At 44.8% G+C, this 16373-nt stretch overlaps 1 protein-coding gene across 2 annotated transcripts in view; it reads right to left on the bottom strand.

The window, feature by feature from the left end:
• Positions 1-8367, bottom strand: part of RGS3 (regulator of G protein signaling 3) — a 122207-nt gene extending 113840 nt beyond the window's left edge. Inside the window, exon 1 of one of the 2 annotated variants that reach the window (XM_058523835.1) lies at positions 8192-8367. In XM_058523835.1, the coding sequence (XP_058379818.1) occupies positions 8192-8270 (79 nt within the window). In that variant the 5' untranslated portion in view covers positions 8271-8367. The remainder of the gene's footprint in view (positions 1-8191) is intronic. The other variant, XM_058523832.1, reaches the window with a different exon arrangement.
• Positions 8368-16373: the final 8006 nt, after the last annotated feature.

Below are 16373 nucleotides of genomic sequence, written 5' to 3'. Positions count from 1 at the left end.
AACAACTCAGAAAAATTACAAAACATATGTGGGGACCTCCTATTTCTGGGATGACAGACCCACCGAGGGAATCTAGAAAAGCTAGACTAAATATTTAAAAGCAGGTTCTTGGAGGTGTAACAAGATAGAGAGGAACTACCAAGTAGGATCTGGTGGGAGGGATGGAGGTCCACGGAATTAAGTTTAATGTTTTTCTGTGCTAATTTTCTCCTAGGGGTGTTTTCAAATTCCAGAGAGGTGACTGAAAGGCTGACAGGCTGAGCAGAGTTCCTGTCTGCCTCTTTGGGCCAGAGGAACAGGAGTTGGAGACCAGTGCCTGCCAAGAAGTTTGGTCTTTCTGAGCCCCTACTTTTTTGGGTTGGAACCCTAAAGAGTTGCTCCTTAGGAACAGAGTGAACGTGATCAGACAGAGTTCCTCAAGGGGCTGCATCTCAACTTCCAATAATCTCAGTCCCTAACACTGAATTAAGATCATCCCAGACTGCTAGTGACCTCAAGCACCTGACAGAAGCAAATAGAGATCTTTTTGAAGGAAGATAGCATCCTAGGTCTGCGTTAAGAAATAAAATAACAATGTAACCAAACTCAATGGGTCTGTCTCTTGGTGAGTGTGGATTTGAAAAGCACAACCAAGGCTGAAGCGAGTGAAGAAAAAAGGTTTATTGCTTGCACAAGCAATGGAGAACACCAGGGATAGCTCCCAAAACAGTGCCCACCCCCCACGCCGAGCTTAGCGCAGTTAGAGATTTTACACGCCGGAGTGCAGAGGATGTGTTACAACTGTGTAACAACTGGGCCTAATGAGGGCGCATGTGCAGGCCATTACATAATGAGTTCAAAGCAATTACATAATGAGCTCAATGCACCACGCCATTGCATAGCAGGTCCAAGGTGACTTTTGGACACTTAGAGCTGGAGCAATTTGCAGGGGTCTTGCTGCACCCATGTAAGTTTCACTGCAGAATGGCAACATCTGCAAAAACCAGGACATTATCTTCTGAAAAACAGCACATTTAGTTTTCTCCTCTAAAAAACATTTGACAGACTATGTTTAGTGATGGATCAGATTTTCATTAACCCTTTCCTTGCCTGGTTTCTGGTCACAACAACTCTGTGCCTGCAGTTTGTAATAGACACAGCACACCTAAAAGATAAAGAAACAGAAATATTGAAAGAAATAGGATGGAAAAAGATAGGCCAGGCAATTATTAACCAAAAGAAAGCTGGGTAGCTATGTTAATGTCAGGAAAAGTAGACTTTACTAGAAATAAAGAGAAGACTTCATAACAATAAAAGAAGACTTCGTAATTCTAAATTTGTATGCTCTTAATATTGCTTCAAAATATATAAAGGAAAAACTGACAGAACTATAATGAGAAATAGACAAATTTACAATCATAGTAGGAATTTTACACACCTCTCTCGATAATTGATCCAACAAATGGGGGAGGGGGGATCAGCAAGGATACAGAACATTTAAACAACGTAATTAGTAAACTTGACCTAAACCTGATATATACAAAGAACACTATACACAACTACTGCAGATGTTTTCAAGTACACACAGAACATTTATAAAAATTGACTATCTGGGGCCGGCCTGGTGGCGTAGTGGTTAAGTTCGCAGCACACTCCGCTTCCACGGGCCAGGATCCCAGGCACGGACCTGCACACTGTTCATCAAGCCATGCTGTGGCGGTGTCCCATACACAAAATAGAGGAAGACCAGCACAGATGTTAGCTCAGGGCCAATATTCCTCAGCAAAAAGAGGAGGATTGGCAACAGATGTTAGCTCAGGGCCAATCTTCCTTACCAAAAAAAGAAAAAAAATTGACTATATGCTGAGCCACCAAAGGACTAAAAGGAGGCAGAGCATGCTCTCTAACCAAAACATAAAATAAAGGCTAAAACTATTACTAGAAAATCCCCAATATTTGGACATTAAGAAATATACTTCCAGGGCCGGCCCCGTGGCTTAGCGGTTAAGTGCTCACGCTCCGCTACTGGCGGCCCATGTTCAGATCCCGGGCACGCACCCACGCACTGCTTCTCCGGCCATGCTGAGGCCATGTCCCACATACAGCAACTAGAAGGATGTGCAACTATGACATACAACTATCTACTGGGGCTTTGGGGAAGAACAAAAGGAGGAGGATTGGCAATAGGCCGGTCTTCCTCAGCAAAAAGAGGAGGATTAGCATGCATGTTAGCTCAGGGCTGATCGCCCTTACAAAAAAAAAAAAAAAAAAAGAAAGAAATATACTTCCAAATAACCCATGGGTTCAAGAATAAATGACTATGAAAATTAGAACATATTTGAACTGAATGATAAAGAAAAAAAAAACTACCTATCAAACATGAGGCTTCTGGATAATGGCAATGTTCTATTTTTGATCCCAGTGAAAGTTACACAGGTATTTGCTTTACGATAAATCACTTTACACATCATTTAGGGAGATACTTTTCAATATGTGTTATATTTCATAATAAGAAAGGTTAAGAAAAAAATATATATATAGCAGAATTGGGAAAAAAAGAACAAAAGGCTATCAACAGGCCAGAAACTTTGAGGAATTTCTGAACGCTCCCAAGCAGATGGACCTCAAATGACAGATAAGCCAATAAATGCTGAGGAATCTGACCACCACATGATGAGCTCCTGAGAAACAGTTGGATGGGTTTCCCAGACAAGCCCAGGGAATGTTCCCAGCTCAGAGCAGCAGGGCAAGCCAGGGGCAGCTGGCAGGAGCATGTCACAGGCCTCCACTTCAGGGCCTGCCCTCACACTGCCCAACACACGGAGCAGCTGGCTGGCATCTGTTCCCAAGCTGCATTCTCACTACAGAAAATGGATTTTTTATCTCTGTGGCTTCTAACGAGAGGCAGAGAAAGAAATGGGATGGGGTCCCAGCTAACACTCTACGGTCACAACAAATAGAGGAAAACAAAGAAAATGCCCAGCAAATTAATGACATTCCTTAGTCTACTCTGCCTTTGGAACCACATCTTCCTGACTTCTCTCTGGCACACCAAAGATTCCAGGCACTTCTCCAGAGCCGGCACGTAGAGCTGCTCCCCACAGCCTTCGCCTTGCAGGTTCATTTGGGGATAACAGTTCTAAAGAGAACTAGATTGTGTCACCCAATGTCCACAGCTACCTGCAGCCCTCAGAACAGGTCCAGCCTGCCTGTCACCTCCTGGCCCAGACACCTGGAGGAAAAGCAACCTCTTCTCTCCTGTGACCACTTACCACATCCAGACCCCAGACCAGAGATCCCAGGCAGGTTAATAAATTTGTTGCCTCAGGCAAGCTAATAAGTTGGCGGCCCTTCAAGAAGATATTCTTTAAATATTTACTGAACACTTTTGTGAACTTGGGTTTTTATTTTCTATATGAAATATCATGCTTGGGGCCGGCCCGGTGGTGCAAGTGGTTAAGTGCGCGCGCTCTGCTGTGGCAGCCCGAGGTTCGCTGGTTCAGATCCCGGGCGCACACTGACGCACCTCTTGTCAAGCCATGTTGTGGCGGCGTCCCATATAAAGTGGAGGAAGATGGGCATGGATGTTAGCCCAGGGCCAGGCTTCCTCAGCAAAAAAAGAGGAGGATTGGCAGATGTTAGCTCAGGGCCGATCTTCCTCACAAAAAATATATATATATATGATGCTTAAAATTCATATGGAAATTCAAGGAACCCAAGACAGCCAAAACAATCTTGAAAAAGAAGAACAAAATTGAAGGATTCACACTTCCCAATTGATCAAACTTTACTACAAATCAACAGTAATCAAGACAGTGTGGTATTGGCATAAGCATAGACAAATAGATCAATGGAATAGAATGAGAGTCCAGAAATAAACCCATGTATGTGTGGTCAATAATCTTCAACAAGGATGCCAAGACCATCCAATGGGGACATAACAGCATTTTCAACAAATGATGCTGGGGCAACTGGATAGCCAAATACCCAGGAACGAAGTTGGACCCTTTCCTCGCAACATATATAAAAATTAACTCAAAATCAATCAAAGACTTAAATGAAAGAGCCAAAACTATAAAACTCTTAGAAGAAAACAGGGGTAAATCTCTGCGATCTTGGATTTGACAATGGATGCTAAGATATGACACCAAGCAACAAGAGAAAAAAATAGATAAATTGGACTTCATCAACATTAAAAACGTTTGAGCTTCAAAGAAGACTATCAAGAAAGTGGATCAAAAAACCTAAAGATGGAGAGAAAATATTTGTAAATCATATATCCGATATGTAACTTGTATCTAGAATATGTAAAGAATTCTTACAACTCAATACTAAAAATAATAGCCCAATTTAAAAATGGGCAAAGGATCTGAATAAACTTTTCTCAAAAGAAAATACAATAACAGCCAGTAAGCACACAAAAAGATGCTCAATATTACTGGTCATCAGGCAAACGCAAATCAAAACCACAATGAGATACCACTTCTCATTTACTAGGATAGCCAGAATCAAAAACTCAGATAATAGCAAGTGTTGGTGAGGTGGGGGAGAAATCAAAACCCTCGTACACTGCTGATGGGAATGTAAAATGGTGCAGCCACTTCAGAAGAGTTTGGTGGTTCCCCAAATAGTTAAACATAGAGCTACCATTTGACCCAGCAATTCTACTCCTGGGTATATACCCAAGAGAACTGAAAACATTTGTCCACACAAAAACTTGTACATGAATGTTCATAGCAGAGCATTATTCATAAAAGCCAAAAGACAGAAACAATCCAAATGCCCATTAACTAATGAATGGATAGACAAAATGTGGTATATCTATATAATGGAATAGTATTCAGCCATAAAAATGAATGGAGTACTGACACATGCTACAACATGAGTGAACCTTGAAAACATTATCCTAAGTGAAAAAAGCCAGTCCCCAAAAAACACATGTTATATGATTCCATTTATAGGAAATGTCCTGAATAGGCAAATCTACAGAGACACAAGTAGATTAGTGATTGCTTAGGGCTGGGGGTGGGGGGAGTCGTGGGATTGGGGGTAATAAGCTAAAGGGTGCAGTGTTTCTTTTAGAGGTGATAAAAATGTTCTACAACTGACTGTGGTAATGGTTACACAACTCTGTGAATGTACTAAAAACCATTCAATTGTACACTTGAAATGAGTGAATTATATGTATGTGATTTATATCTCAATAAAGCTATTTTTTTATTTTTTTTATTTTTTATTTATTTATTTTTATTTATTTATTTTTTCCCCCAAAGCCCCAGTAGATAGTTGTATGTCATAGCTGCACATCCTTCTAGTTGCTGTATGTGGGACGCGGCCTCAGCATAGCTGAACAAGCGGTGCGCCAGTGCGCGCCCAGGATCCGAACCCAGGCCGCCAGCAGCGGAACGCGCGCACTTAACCGCCAAGCCACGGGGCCGGCCCAATAAAGCTATTTTTTTAAATAACATGTTAACAAATCTATTAATAAAATTAAAAGATATAATCCTGAAGGGGAAAAAAACCTTATGCACCCTTATAATGGCTCCTTCAAATTACAGCAGTTCTTATAAATAAAGAAAAAAATCCCTCTGGAGTAGTTGGGTTCTAGCCCTGCTTTACATACTCCCCTCCCCTGAAGCCAGGCCACTACCTTAGAAGTCAGGCCAACAAGGGGTTGGACTCACGCGCGCACACACACACAATACATAAACCACATGTGCCATACAGTACTCTCGCTGAAGGGAATTTTGGCCAAAACAATTTTGTGTCTTTATATTTCCAGAGATGTTTAAGCTCCCTTTAAATGTTTGTTCTCAAGAAATTACCAGCCGGGCAGCACCTTCATCTGGTCTACCAGGGCAAAGCCCACTGCTGAAGCCCGCGGGCTACCTGCCCTGCCAGGGAAAGGCCAGCGAACTGAGGAAAACTTAGCAAAGACCTTCACAGACAAGGGATTCCATGTTAGCTCTGAATCCATAGCTTCCAAACCTGGCTGATCGCCAAAATACTTCTATGACTTCTTAAAATTATAGATTCTCAGGCTCCACCCCGGACCTATTAAACCAGAATCTCTGAGAGAAGATCCTAGGAATCTGTGTTTTTAACAGGCTCCCCAGCTGCTTCTGATAATTGGCCAGGTTTGGTAACCACTGATAAGAATCTTCATTCATGAGCAGACAAGCAAAGATCACTCAGTGTAAATCAGCAGCCTGCCAGAGGAGCAGCATTTGTCAGGGAAACAAGAGTTGATGCAGGAAACAGGAGAGAACTTTTCCAGTGTCAATCAGTGTCCTCGGAGAGATCTGAGAGGAGACTGCAGATGTAAGAGCAGGAGGCTCCCCACCCCGCCAGGTTCCTGCCTGCCCGCTGCACACTCAGGTCACAGTCACCGGTTCAAAGAGCAACCTTCACTGATACGCACCCAACCCAGCCCTGAGGCCACGGCTGGAGTGAGCAGGGCATCCACTCCCTGCTGGGCTGGACCCTCCCCGACTTCCCAGATCTGGCAGGAAGATTAATTCAGTAGAAGAATATGGACTGATGCAAGGAAATAGTCACATCATCCCAGTAAGGAAAAGAAATGAGTTACAAAACTGTGCATACAATAGGATCTCAACTTTGTTAAAATTAGACACACACACATACACACACAGAGAAATAACTCTGGAAGGATATAAACCCAAATGTTAACAACGGTCTTCTCTGGCGAGTCAGATTACAGGTGATTTTCACTTTCTTCTTTTCAGTAAGTTTTCAACAATGAATATATCGTATAATAATAAGGAGAAAAAAACAATGAAATGTATTTCTACTTTTTAATCAGGACACAGCCAAGGTAATGGGGCTTCACAGCTCCCTGACACTCTTTCCTGACCACCCCAGCCCTATGAAGTCAGATCATCCCAGAAACCTCTCTTGTCTGGTAGAGTCCCACATCCCAATGGGATAAATAAGGACTGCCTCCAAGGGCTGGGAGGATTAACACAGATAGAGCACGTGACACAAGGCACAGCACTTGGTAAGTGCTCAGCAAACGGTGACTAGTTAATTACGCTCCGTGTTCTCTTCTACCAACTGGACCAGTGAATTCCAGGATGCCAGACCACAGGCCATTTCTAGGGGCCAAGCCACTGCTTTTCCATCACTCTCTCTGCCCCTAGAGAAACAGGCAGGTTGTGAAGAGCCAAGTGTGCTGAGAGAGGCAGGCCTGAGAGTCGGAGACCCAGAATCCCAGGGAGAGCCTAACTCCGTGGGTGCTCTGCCTTTGAAATCTGGTCAAAGTCCAGTTATGTTGCAGTAACTGGCCCAACCTTCAGAAAGAAAACTGTATACAAGTTCCAGAGAAAAATGTGCTGGACAGGTCGTCTCAGCAGGCTTGAGCTCAGTGCCAACTCTGCCCCTGGCTCACGGGGAGACCTTCCTCCCTCTGCATCTCAAGTCTTCACAGAGGAAATATAAGCTCTTCTCCACAGGGAGCTGCAGAACCAGTGAGGAAAGGGAGAGCTGGGAAGCGCAGTGTTCTAGGACAGGCCTGTTATCTTTACTATGGTTACTTGGACCGCTGGGGCAGTTGCTGCCCGGTGTTATTTGGGGGAACCCATCTTGCTATCTAAGGGTTTAGGGGCAGGTGCCTACTGCCCATTTCATTCAACCTCAAGCCCCCACGACAGCCCTGTGACCCTCCCGAGAGCCTGGTCGCTCCTGGAAGAGAGAATTCTCTCATCTCTCCTGGGGGTCAGATATCCACTGAAGCAGTCATACTGCAGGCTTCCAAGGTGAGTCCAGAAGGAGCCAAGGCCACCTGGGCTGACCTGGCACCTGTCCTGTCCCTGAGCCAAAGGAAAGAGGACGGAGAAAACCTTGAAATGTAGTAACAAGACCTTGATTCAACCCTGAGCTGCTTGCTAATGGGAAACGCAGTGGTGACAAACCGAGTCTCTGAAAGATTAACTGGGGCATAATTATTCCAGCCAAGTGAGGCAGAAACCAGTCGCACTTGGTGCCAGTGGCCAAGCAGCAGGTGGTGCCCGGCGGCTTGCCCCACCTGAGCCTGTGCTCTGAGTCCCTCCTGGGCAACCACAGAAGGAAGGGGCCAGAGACGGTGCCCCTCAAACAGAAGGATCTCCTGCTCCCGGCCTCAGCTGTCACCGCGGGGTGGCCCTTTCTGGGCGCTGAGCGCAGGGTGCAGCAGCCAGCCGTGGCAGGCACTTACCAAAGGTGGTGAGGTAGAAGGACAAGTCCGGGTGGGCGCGCCGGCTCCCGAGGGAGACGCGGTGCAGGGAGCGCTCCATGGCGGCCCGCTCCCGGCGGGCAGGAGCGCCTGTAAGCCGAGGCGTCTGTGTTGCTCCCCAGTAACCGAGGCAGCAGGTTCACCCGCCCCCCGCGCCAGCGTCTCCGAGGCGGGCGCCAGGCCGGAGCGGGAGGCCGGACTGAGCCGCGCGTTTGAACGGGCCGAGCGCGCCGGCCCCTGATTGGCCCGCGCCGGTTTGAATGGGGAGACTTCCACCTGACCGAGCAGCCTCTGGGCCAGAGGGGAGGAGGCCTCGGCGAGGGACGCAGCCCTCCCCGAGGAGCCAGCAGGACGGGGCGGCCACACCAGGGCTCCTGGCTCCAGGACGGCCCCAGGCTAGAAGTGCCAGCCCCATGAGAGGCCCGCGGCCCCTGGCGTGCCCACTCCAGCGGGCTTGGCCTGCTCGCCCAGCTCCCCCAGGCCAGCAATTAGCCAGGTTTGTAACATGCTTTGAAGCTTAGACCTGTAATCACCCAACCCAAGCAAGGACAAAGGAGCATCCTCCTGGCCCAGTGCAGAGGGATTTGGAAAAGTGTTCTCCACACTTGGACCTGCCGCCCCCACCAGGCTGCAGCCCCTTCCCGAACCCTGCCCTCTCCATCTCCCTCGTGAGCCTCCTCTTGGATGAGAGCAGGCTGGCACAGGTCCAGACCAGAGCAGCTTGCTCCAGCCAGCCTTACAGCTCTCCATCTGCAGCCTGGTGCCATGGGACAGGAGGACAGGCCCCCAGCATCTGAGGCCTGGGACGGAAACACACAGGACGCGGAGTGGGTAGGCGCCTTCAATCTCCAGAGCCTGGTGTGAGAAGGCAGAGCTGGAAGGAAAGTCAGCCCTGCGCTGCTTTGTCGGCAAACATTCATGGGATGCCTCCCGGGAGCAGTTTCACACCAAGACATCTGCTCTGCAAATCTCTGTTGCTGCTGTGGGAGGGAAAGCTGCTGGTCTTATGTAAATCGAACAATGGGAAGTGTCAGAAGTTGCCAAATGGATGTTTGTGGCTCGGTAATCCACTCAAGACGAGATTGGGGGTGCAAGAGAGAAAATGGGGAGAAAAGTTATACATATTGAGTACTAGAGGCTGCGCTGGGCAATTTACACACATCATCTCATTTAATCTTCACCGTAACCCTAGGAAGTAGTAGCCCCAATTTACCAGGGATAAGTCTGAACCTCAGGCAGAGAGGGACAAGGTGAGTTGTCCAAGGTTGGCAGAGCTGAAATTTGAACCCAGGCCCCTCTGCCCCAAAGCCATCCTCCTTCTGTTCTTCCTTGGCCTCCACACCTGCCCCATGGCCAACAGCAAGTGGAGGTGGCAGACCTGCCTTCTTGAGGCAGGTAAGGAAACTAGATGCCACAGAGCCAGCTGGCCACCAGTGGGGAGTAGAAACTGGAGAAGGCGCCCCGAAATCAGCAAACTAGTGGTCAAGGGCAAATGAGTCACATAAAGGCCAGTGGATCGTTTGAATCCTGGCACTTTGTGAAACCCTGCTCTGCTCTTTCCCCAACCCCCACACCATGAGTGAGCACTGCCCTTGGCAGGGGCAAGCCTGCTCCTCTGGCCCCAACCCAACGGCAGATGGACTTACCTGCACCCAGGACTTGAGCATGCCGGATCCTCCTCCTGGCTGGGGAAGTCTGAGTGCAGGCATCCTTTCTGGGCATGGAGATATTCTGGCTCTGCCACTCCATCTGGCCAGGGAAAGTGGGAACCTCAGGCTCAAGCCACAGGATGCAGACAGGACACTGAGGCTGGAGGTGCTGTAGACCTGCAGGAGCAGGATGGGAGCATGAGTTAGGCAGGGCCTGAGGATGCTCCCTGAGAGGGGTGTTCACTCCCAACAGGAATTAGAAAGCATGGTGTTCCAGAGCCAGGGCAAAGGGAGATCCACAGGGAAGGAGAGAGTGATGTGCCCAGGGTGACAGTGGCCCCTTCTCAGCTCTGTCAGGGACCCCTGTAGAGCCTGCACTGGGGAAGACCACCATGGGCTCAGGAAGCTGTGAGCGACCTGCAGGTACACACTCAGTAGGTTGGGAGCTGGCAGGAGAGCTGGACAGAGTTGTACTATCTGAATGTGGCCTGGGGCAGAAAAGACTGAGGCCCACAGTGGGCACTTCACCCCCACTTGGGACAAAGGTCCCATTGCCTTGCATGTCGCTTCCTGACTCCTCTGCCCCACTTAGCAGCTAACCTATTTATTTGGGAACCCCATTGCCACCCTGATCCTGACCTGACCCCTCTAGTGGCACTATCTCCACCACCTTCATCACCAACGGTAAGGCCTTCTTTACTTAGTTAGTAGAGCAATGGAAGCTTCCTTCTCTTAACGGGGCAGGTCTCTCTTTTCTCAGGAGAGGGAGGACGGAAGTGAGTGGGAGCCTAGGCAGTGGCTCTCCAGGAGAGACTGGCCCTATTAACCCACACTGCTGTCCACAGGGAACATTCAGAAAGGATGGAGGTTATGGCCCTGCTTTCCCCAAGAAGGCAGGGGAGTGTGAGGACCAAGCCTGGCTTTCTGACATGCCCTGAGCACTCTAGCACCCGCTAGATATGGGCCTTGATATCTCTCTTACACCTCACACACTCCCCACATACATAAACATACTACACACACAATACAAACACACATTGCACATACTCTGCACACATACACATACATACCATAACACTTCCCAGGTACATACACAGATACATCATATACATACTGTGGAAAGTAATAAAAGAAAGCTTAACTAAATTGGACTGGGAAGGCCTGTAGGGGGAGCTCTCATGCCCTATCACACATCTTCAGTTATACCAAACAGGAAGCCACAGAGGCTTGCATCTTGGACAGGAAGTAAAACTACTTTATTACTGAAGGAAGATTTCTCTCCCTTCCTGGCAACAGCCCAGCCAATGAGAAATGCTGCAGCTCAGCCAATAAGAAGCCAATGCCACCCTGAACTGCTCCTTTCCCTCAATGGACTTTCCTTTAGAACAGCCCTTCCTACTCCCCCTTTTTCTCTATAAAGGCAGCTCCCCTCCTTTCTTTTCTGGATTTGCCTATGGTTTGCCATAGCATGCACGTCCTGAATTGCAATTCTTTTGGCTATTCCTGAATAAACTCATTTTGAGGATAAAATAACAGGCAAATTTGCTTTTTAAGTTGACAGCACACACACACCGTATACATACACACACACCACACAAATAAACACACTTTGTACACACCTCACACATATATACAAACATACCCCACACACTATACATGCATCCTATGCACAGGCACAAGCACATAAACACACACCCCACAGGCACACACACATGACACACAAAACACTTAAATATACCACATCATACACCACATTCACATACAAAGATTGATTATAGGCATTTTTAAAGACTGACTATCTAGAAGAATAAGGACTATTTGGGTTCAGAGGGAAGTAACTTAAGGGATTTATTTGGGTGCATTTTCATATTAGCTATCAAAGAATCAGTGCCTTTAAGATATCATCTGGCCCGATATCCAAACAATTTTTGAAAAATAATAATAAAGGGGACTAGGACTTCCAGATGGTAAATAGTATTATAATAACATAGTACCAGAAAGAAAACAAAGAGATCAATGGAACAGAATAGGAAGTTCAAGGGGAAAAAGGATTTTATTTGGAAAACAAGAAAGGTTTTCAAAATTTTTTAAACTAAAAATTCATTTCAAAAAATTAGAAAAGGAACAAGTTAATTCAGATGAAAATTTTAAAATGAAATAATAGAGTTAAAGTTGAAATTTATTTTTAAAAAATAGACTTCAACAATAAAACCAAAGCCTGGTTCTTTGAAAAGACCAATAAAATAGAACTTGGGCCAAACAAAGAAAACTACAAATAAACAAGTTTAGGAAAGAGAAAGATAGCCAAAAACAAAGGTAATTCTTAAAATTGTAAGAGAAAACCATTGCAACCTTATTATATAACTTTGAAAATCTGGGGGAAAAAATAGATGATTTTTCTAGAAAGCATTAATTGCTAAAACTGATACAAGAGTTTGAAATTTTTAATAGATCACTAACCATGTAAAATACAAAAGGAAATCAAAACTCTACCTGACAAAATTATAGAAGACCCAGATAGTTTTAGAGGCCAATTCCATAAGACCTTCAAGAAACAGATAATGCCTATGTAATTTGAACTTTTCCAGAACTGGAAAAAAACTGGAAGATTTGTCAGTGCTAGGTACAAGGCTAGGCAAAGACAAAAACCAGATAAGGTTAGCAACAGAAAACTATAGACCAAATGTCAAAGATAAAAATGAGAGTAGAAATTAATGAAATAGAAAACACACATACAGAAGATCTATTAAAAATGTGACAAAACTGGGCCCATATTCTCTCAGTTTTGCCACATTCCTTTTTTTAAAGACATCTCCAATTTCAGTATAATATCTCCCAATTTTTTTAACATTAGCTATTCATTCAAAAATTTAAAAAATATTATGTAGGCCAAATAAAATATATTTCTGCCCTATAACTAGTTTGAAATCTCTGCTAGACCAATCTAACTAAATATAGACACAAAAATCCCAAATAAAATATTAGCAAATCAAATCCAGCAGTATATTCATGATCAAGTGGTATTTTTTTCCAGGAACGCAAAGATTGTTCAAATTTAATGAACATATTAGTGCAGGGGTTGGCACACTATGCCTATAAGCCACATCTGGCCCATTACCTACTTTTGAACAGCAAGTGAACTAAGAATGGAATCAAAACAATTAAAAGCTTTTCTATAGCCATAAAAAAAATATTTTTTAAATTAAAAAATGAATTTAAAATATTTATAAAATATATGGCAAATATGTATAGATGTACAAAGAAGTCTTTCAAATCAGTAAGAAAAATATAAATGTACCAAAGAACATGAATGATCATTGCACAAGAGAGGAAATGTGATTGACTAATGCATAAAATATTAATAACAAAAAAAGAAAAAAATCATTTGGTCCCACCATTTGCCCTTGGGAAGTTCAAGCATATGTATTTGTTGATGAGGCAACTAATGTTCAGAGCGGTTAACTGCATCTGATTGCTAAAGTAGTAAATAAACAGAGAAATTTAGGAGAAATAAGAATCCAGCCAAAGAACCACCACAGAATGTCATGTTCCACACCAATCCTCCTGCTCCTGGTGGCTAGGCAAACCAGTAGGACTGAGACCTCCATGGCTACTGACACATTAAAATTCACTTCAGCAAATGTTTGCTAAGCTAAGCACCTAGGTTGTACTGAGCCTTACACTGAGCACTGGGGATGCAGAAGTGACCAAGATGGAGCTTACAATCTAGTGGGAGATTGGATGAGTGTTACAACAGAGGAAACATGGCAGCCTTGGGAAACACAGGTTAACATCTCACTTAGCCTGGGGAGCTGGGCAGACGGAGATGATAAAGGAAGTCAGAGAAGACCTTTCAAAGAAAGTGACTTGAAGGATGATTTAGCCAAGCAAAGGAGGCGAAGGAAGGGTTACAGGCAGAAAGAACAAAACATGCAAAGGCCAGAAAATGAGAGAAGCATTGTAGTTTGAGGAATTGAACAAGGGGAAGTGTGGCAGGGAACTTAGAGTGTGTGGGAGGCAGTAATATACAAGAAATAATATACAAGAAGGTAAACATCATACAGGGCTTCATATATTATTAAAAGGAACTTGGGCTTTATCCTAAGAGCAAAGGACAGTTGTCAAAAGATTTTAAGCAAGATCCCAAAAAGCTTTAATTTGTGTTTTAGAAAGATCCCTCTGGCTAGAGTGTGAAATAATGGTTTGGGGGGGCGGGGGATGGTGGCATGAGGGTTGGAAGCAGAAAGTATTGTTAGGTGAAGTCTTTTCCAGTAGTCCAGGTAAAAGGTGATAGTGGCCAAACTAGTGTAGTAGCAGTAGGGATGGAAAGAGGCAGAATCAACAGGAGCTAGTGATTGATTGGAAGATAAAATGCAAGGAATCCTGGATTGAGAAATTAGATGTTTAGAAGTGCCCTTTACAGAAATGGAGAACATGGGAGGAAGAGCTGAACTGAGGGGAGACATGATGAGTTCAACTATGAGCCTGCTACGGGTGAGTTACCTATGTGCTGTCCACAGGAAGATGTCAAGTGAACTGTTGAATCTACTGGGCTGAAATTCAGGAAAGATACTTAGGCTAGAAATATAGATTTAGAATTTCCCAGTGAAGCCATGGGTGTGGATAAGAGAGCCCAAGGAGAATGTTCAGTGTGAGAAGAAGGCTCAGGAAAGAACCAAGAGTACCAACTGAAAAGACAAGCAGAGGAAGAAAGGCCAAAAAGAGAAAAAGCAAGCCAAGGAGTGTATTAAGAAAGAGATCATCGTCGACAGTGTCAAATACTGTTGAGAGGGCAGGTAGGCTAATAACTGTGAAGTGTCCACTGAATTTAGCAACAAGGCAGTCATTGTTGACCCTCCATCACAGAATAAAATGCTGGGAGGCAACAGTTCCACATGAATGAAAATGTACCAAGTTCACTCTAAAAGGAAAAATACCCTGGGCTCAAAGCCAGAGAATATTCTTGGGTCAGGTTTTTTTCTTGTCCTAAATTTAACCAGCTGGACTGCTTTGTTAAGTGGTATTTTATTCACCCTTGAAATGCGGGATTTGCCTTTTAAAAGTATGTCTGCAATTCATCTTCAAGGTAGAACACAGTGTCTTTGGGTTAGTGGTTCTCTACAGGAGCAGAGACTGGTTGCTGTAAATACCACTGAGAAACTTTAATTTGCCTCAGATGTAGAAGACTTCGGTGACCTAAATACACAAACAGGGTCTCAGTGGGAACCAAGTAAAAACTGCAAGATTTCAAGTGAGCTGAGAGGTGTTGTTTCAAAGTAGAAGAGACCACAAACCTTCACCACCAAAGAAATGCGAAATAGTAAGTTGAGTCCAAAAATAAAAGCCAAAGATTTGACAAGAGCCAGAAAAGAAAAGCAGAGGGCCCTGTCTCTCCTAGAATGACTCCTTGTAGTTATGTTGGAACGCCTTTTCAAGAGGCATCCCTTTTTCTGGCCTGATAACAAGCAACTTGGCTGGGTACAGTCAAGGGCTCCAGAGGACTTCAAAGAGTTTTTCAAACTAAAAGAATAACATAACTTCTGCTTCCAGCCAAGATGAAGTAACAAGGACTGGATTTCCCCTCTCATCTGAAACTACTAAAACAACGAACTCCTACAACAAAATATATGGAACAATGGTTTTCAAGATATTGGACATCAAGCAATGAAGGACAGTGATCCCTGGGAAACAGAAAACCAACAAGGTGAGCCCTATGACACTTTCTAAAAGGGAGAGGGAACCTAGGCCAACCTCATATCCCTGAGCTGAGGAGCTCAGGAGGCTGGGCAGCTAGGGTTCACAGGACGGAGTATCAGAGAGGAAACAGCTGCACAGAGAGAGAGCTCCAGAGATCTGCAGAGGGTCTCTCCTCAAATCTTCAGCTAAGTGCTGAGGAACTCATGGGTGTAAGGAGAGTAGCCTGAAGCTCAGGAAAGAACCACTCAAAAGGATTAGAGGGAGCAATCTCTGAAGCTCACAGAGAGCCAGGAATAGTTCTTATTCTCTTCAGCCAGACCTCCTAATTCATGGGGTATTGGGTAGGTACTCAGAAGGGTTTTGCCTCAGTTGTGGGAAATAATTAGTCCTAGACTAAATGATGCTCTGGTCCCATCTAAAAATGTTTAAAAGGGCCGGCCCCGTGGCTTGGCGGTTAAGTGCGCGCGCTCCGCTGCTGGCGGCCCAGGTTCGGATCCCGGGCGCGCACCGACGCGCCGCTTCTCCGGCCATGCTGAGGCCGTGTCCCACATACAGCAACTAGAATGGATGTGCAACTACGACATACAACTATCTACCGGGGCTTTGGGGGAAAAATAAATAAATAAAATCTTTAAAAAAACAAATAAATAAAAAATAAAATAAAAATGTTTAAAAGTAAGACCCAAAAGGATCAAAATATTTCTAGTAATTTAACTGCATCTCAGAACAAGCTCAAGAATATTTGTAAGAATACAAAAACATCCAACACCCAACAAGGTAAAATTCACGATGTCTGGTATCCAATAAAAAGTTACCAG

This window comes from Diceros bicornis, chromosome 28 (genome assembly GCF_020826845.1).
Source record: "Diceros bicornis minor isolate mBicDic1 chromosome 28, mDicBic1.mat.cur, whole genome shotgun sequence".
NCBI lineage: Eukaryota > Metazoa > Chordata > Mammalia > Perissodactyla > Rhinocerotidae > Diceros > Diceros bicornis.
The sequence above is the reverse complement of the archived record's forward strand: the minus strand, read 5'-3'. Positions and strand labels throughout refer to the sequence as shown.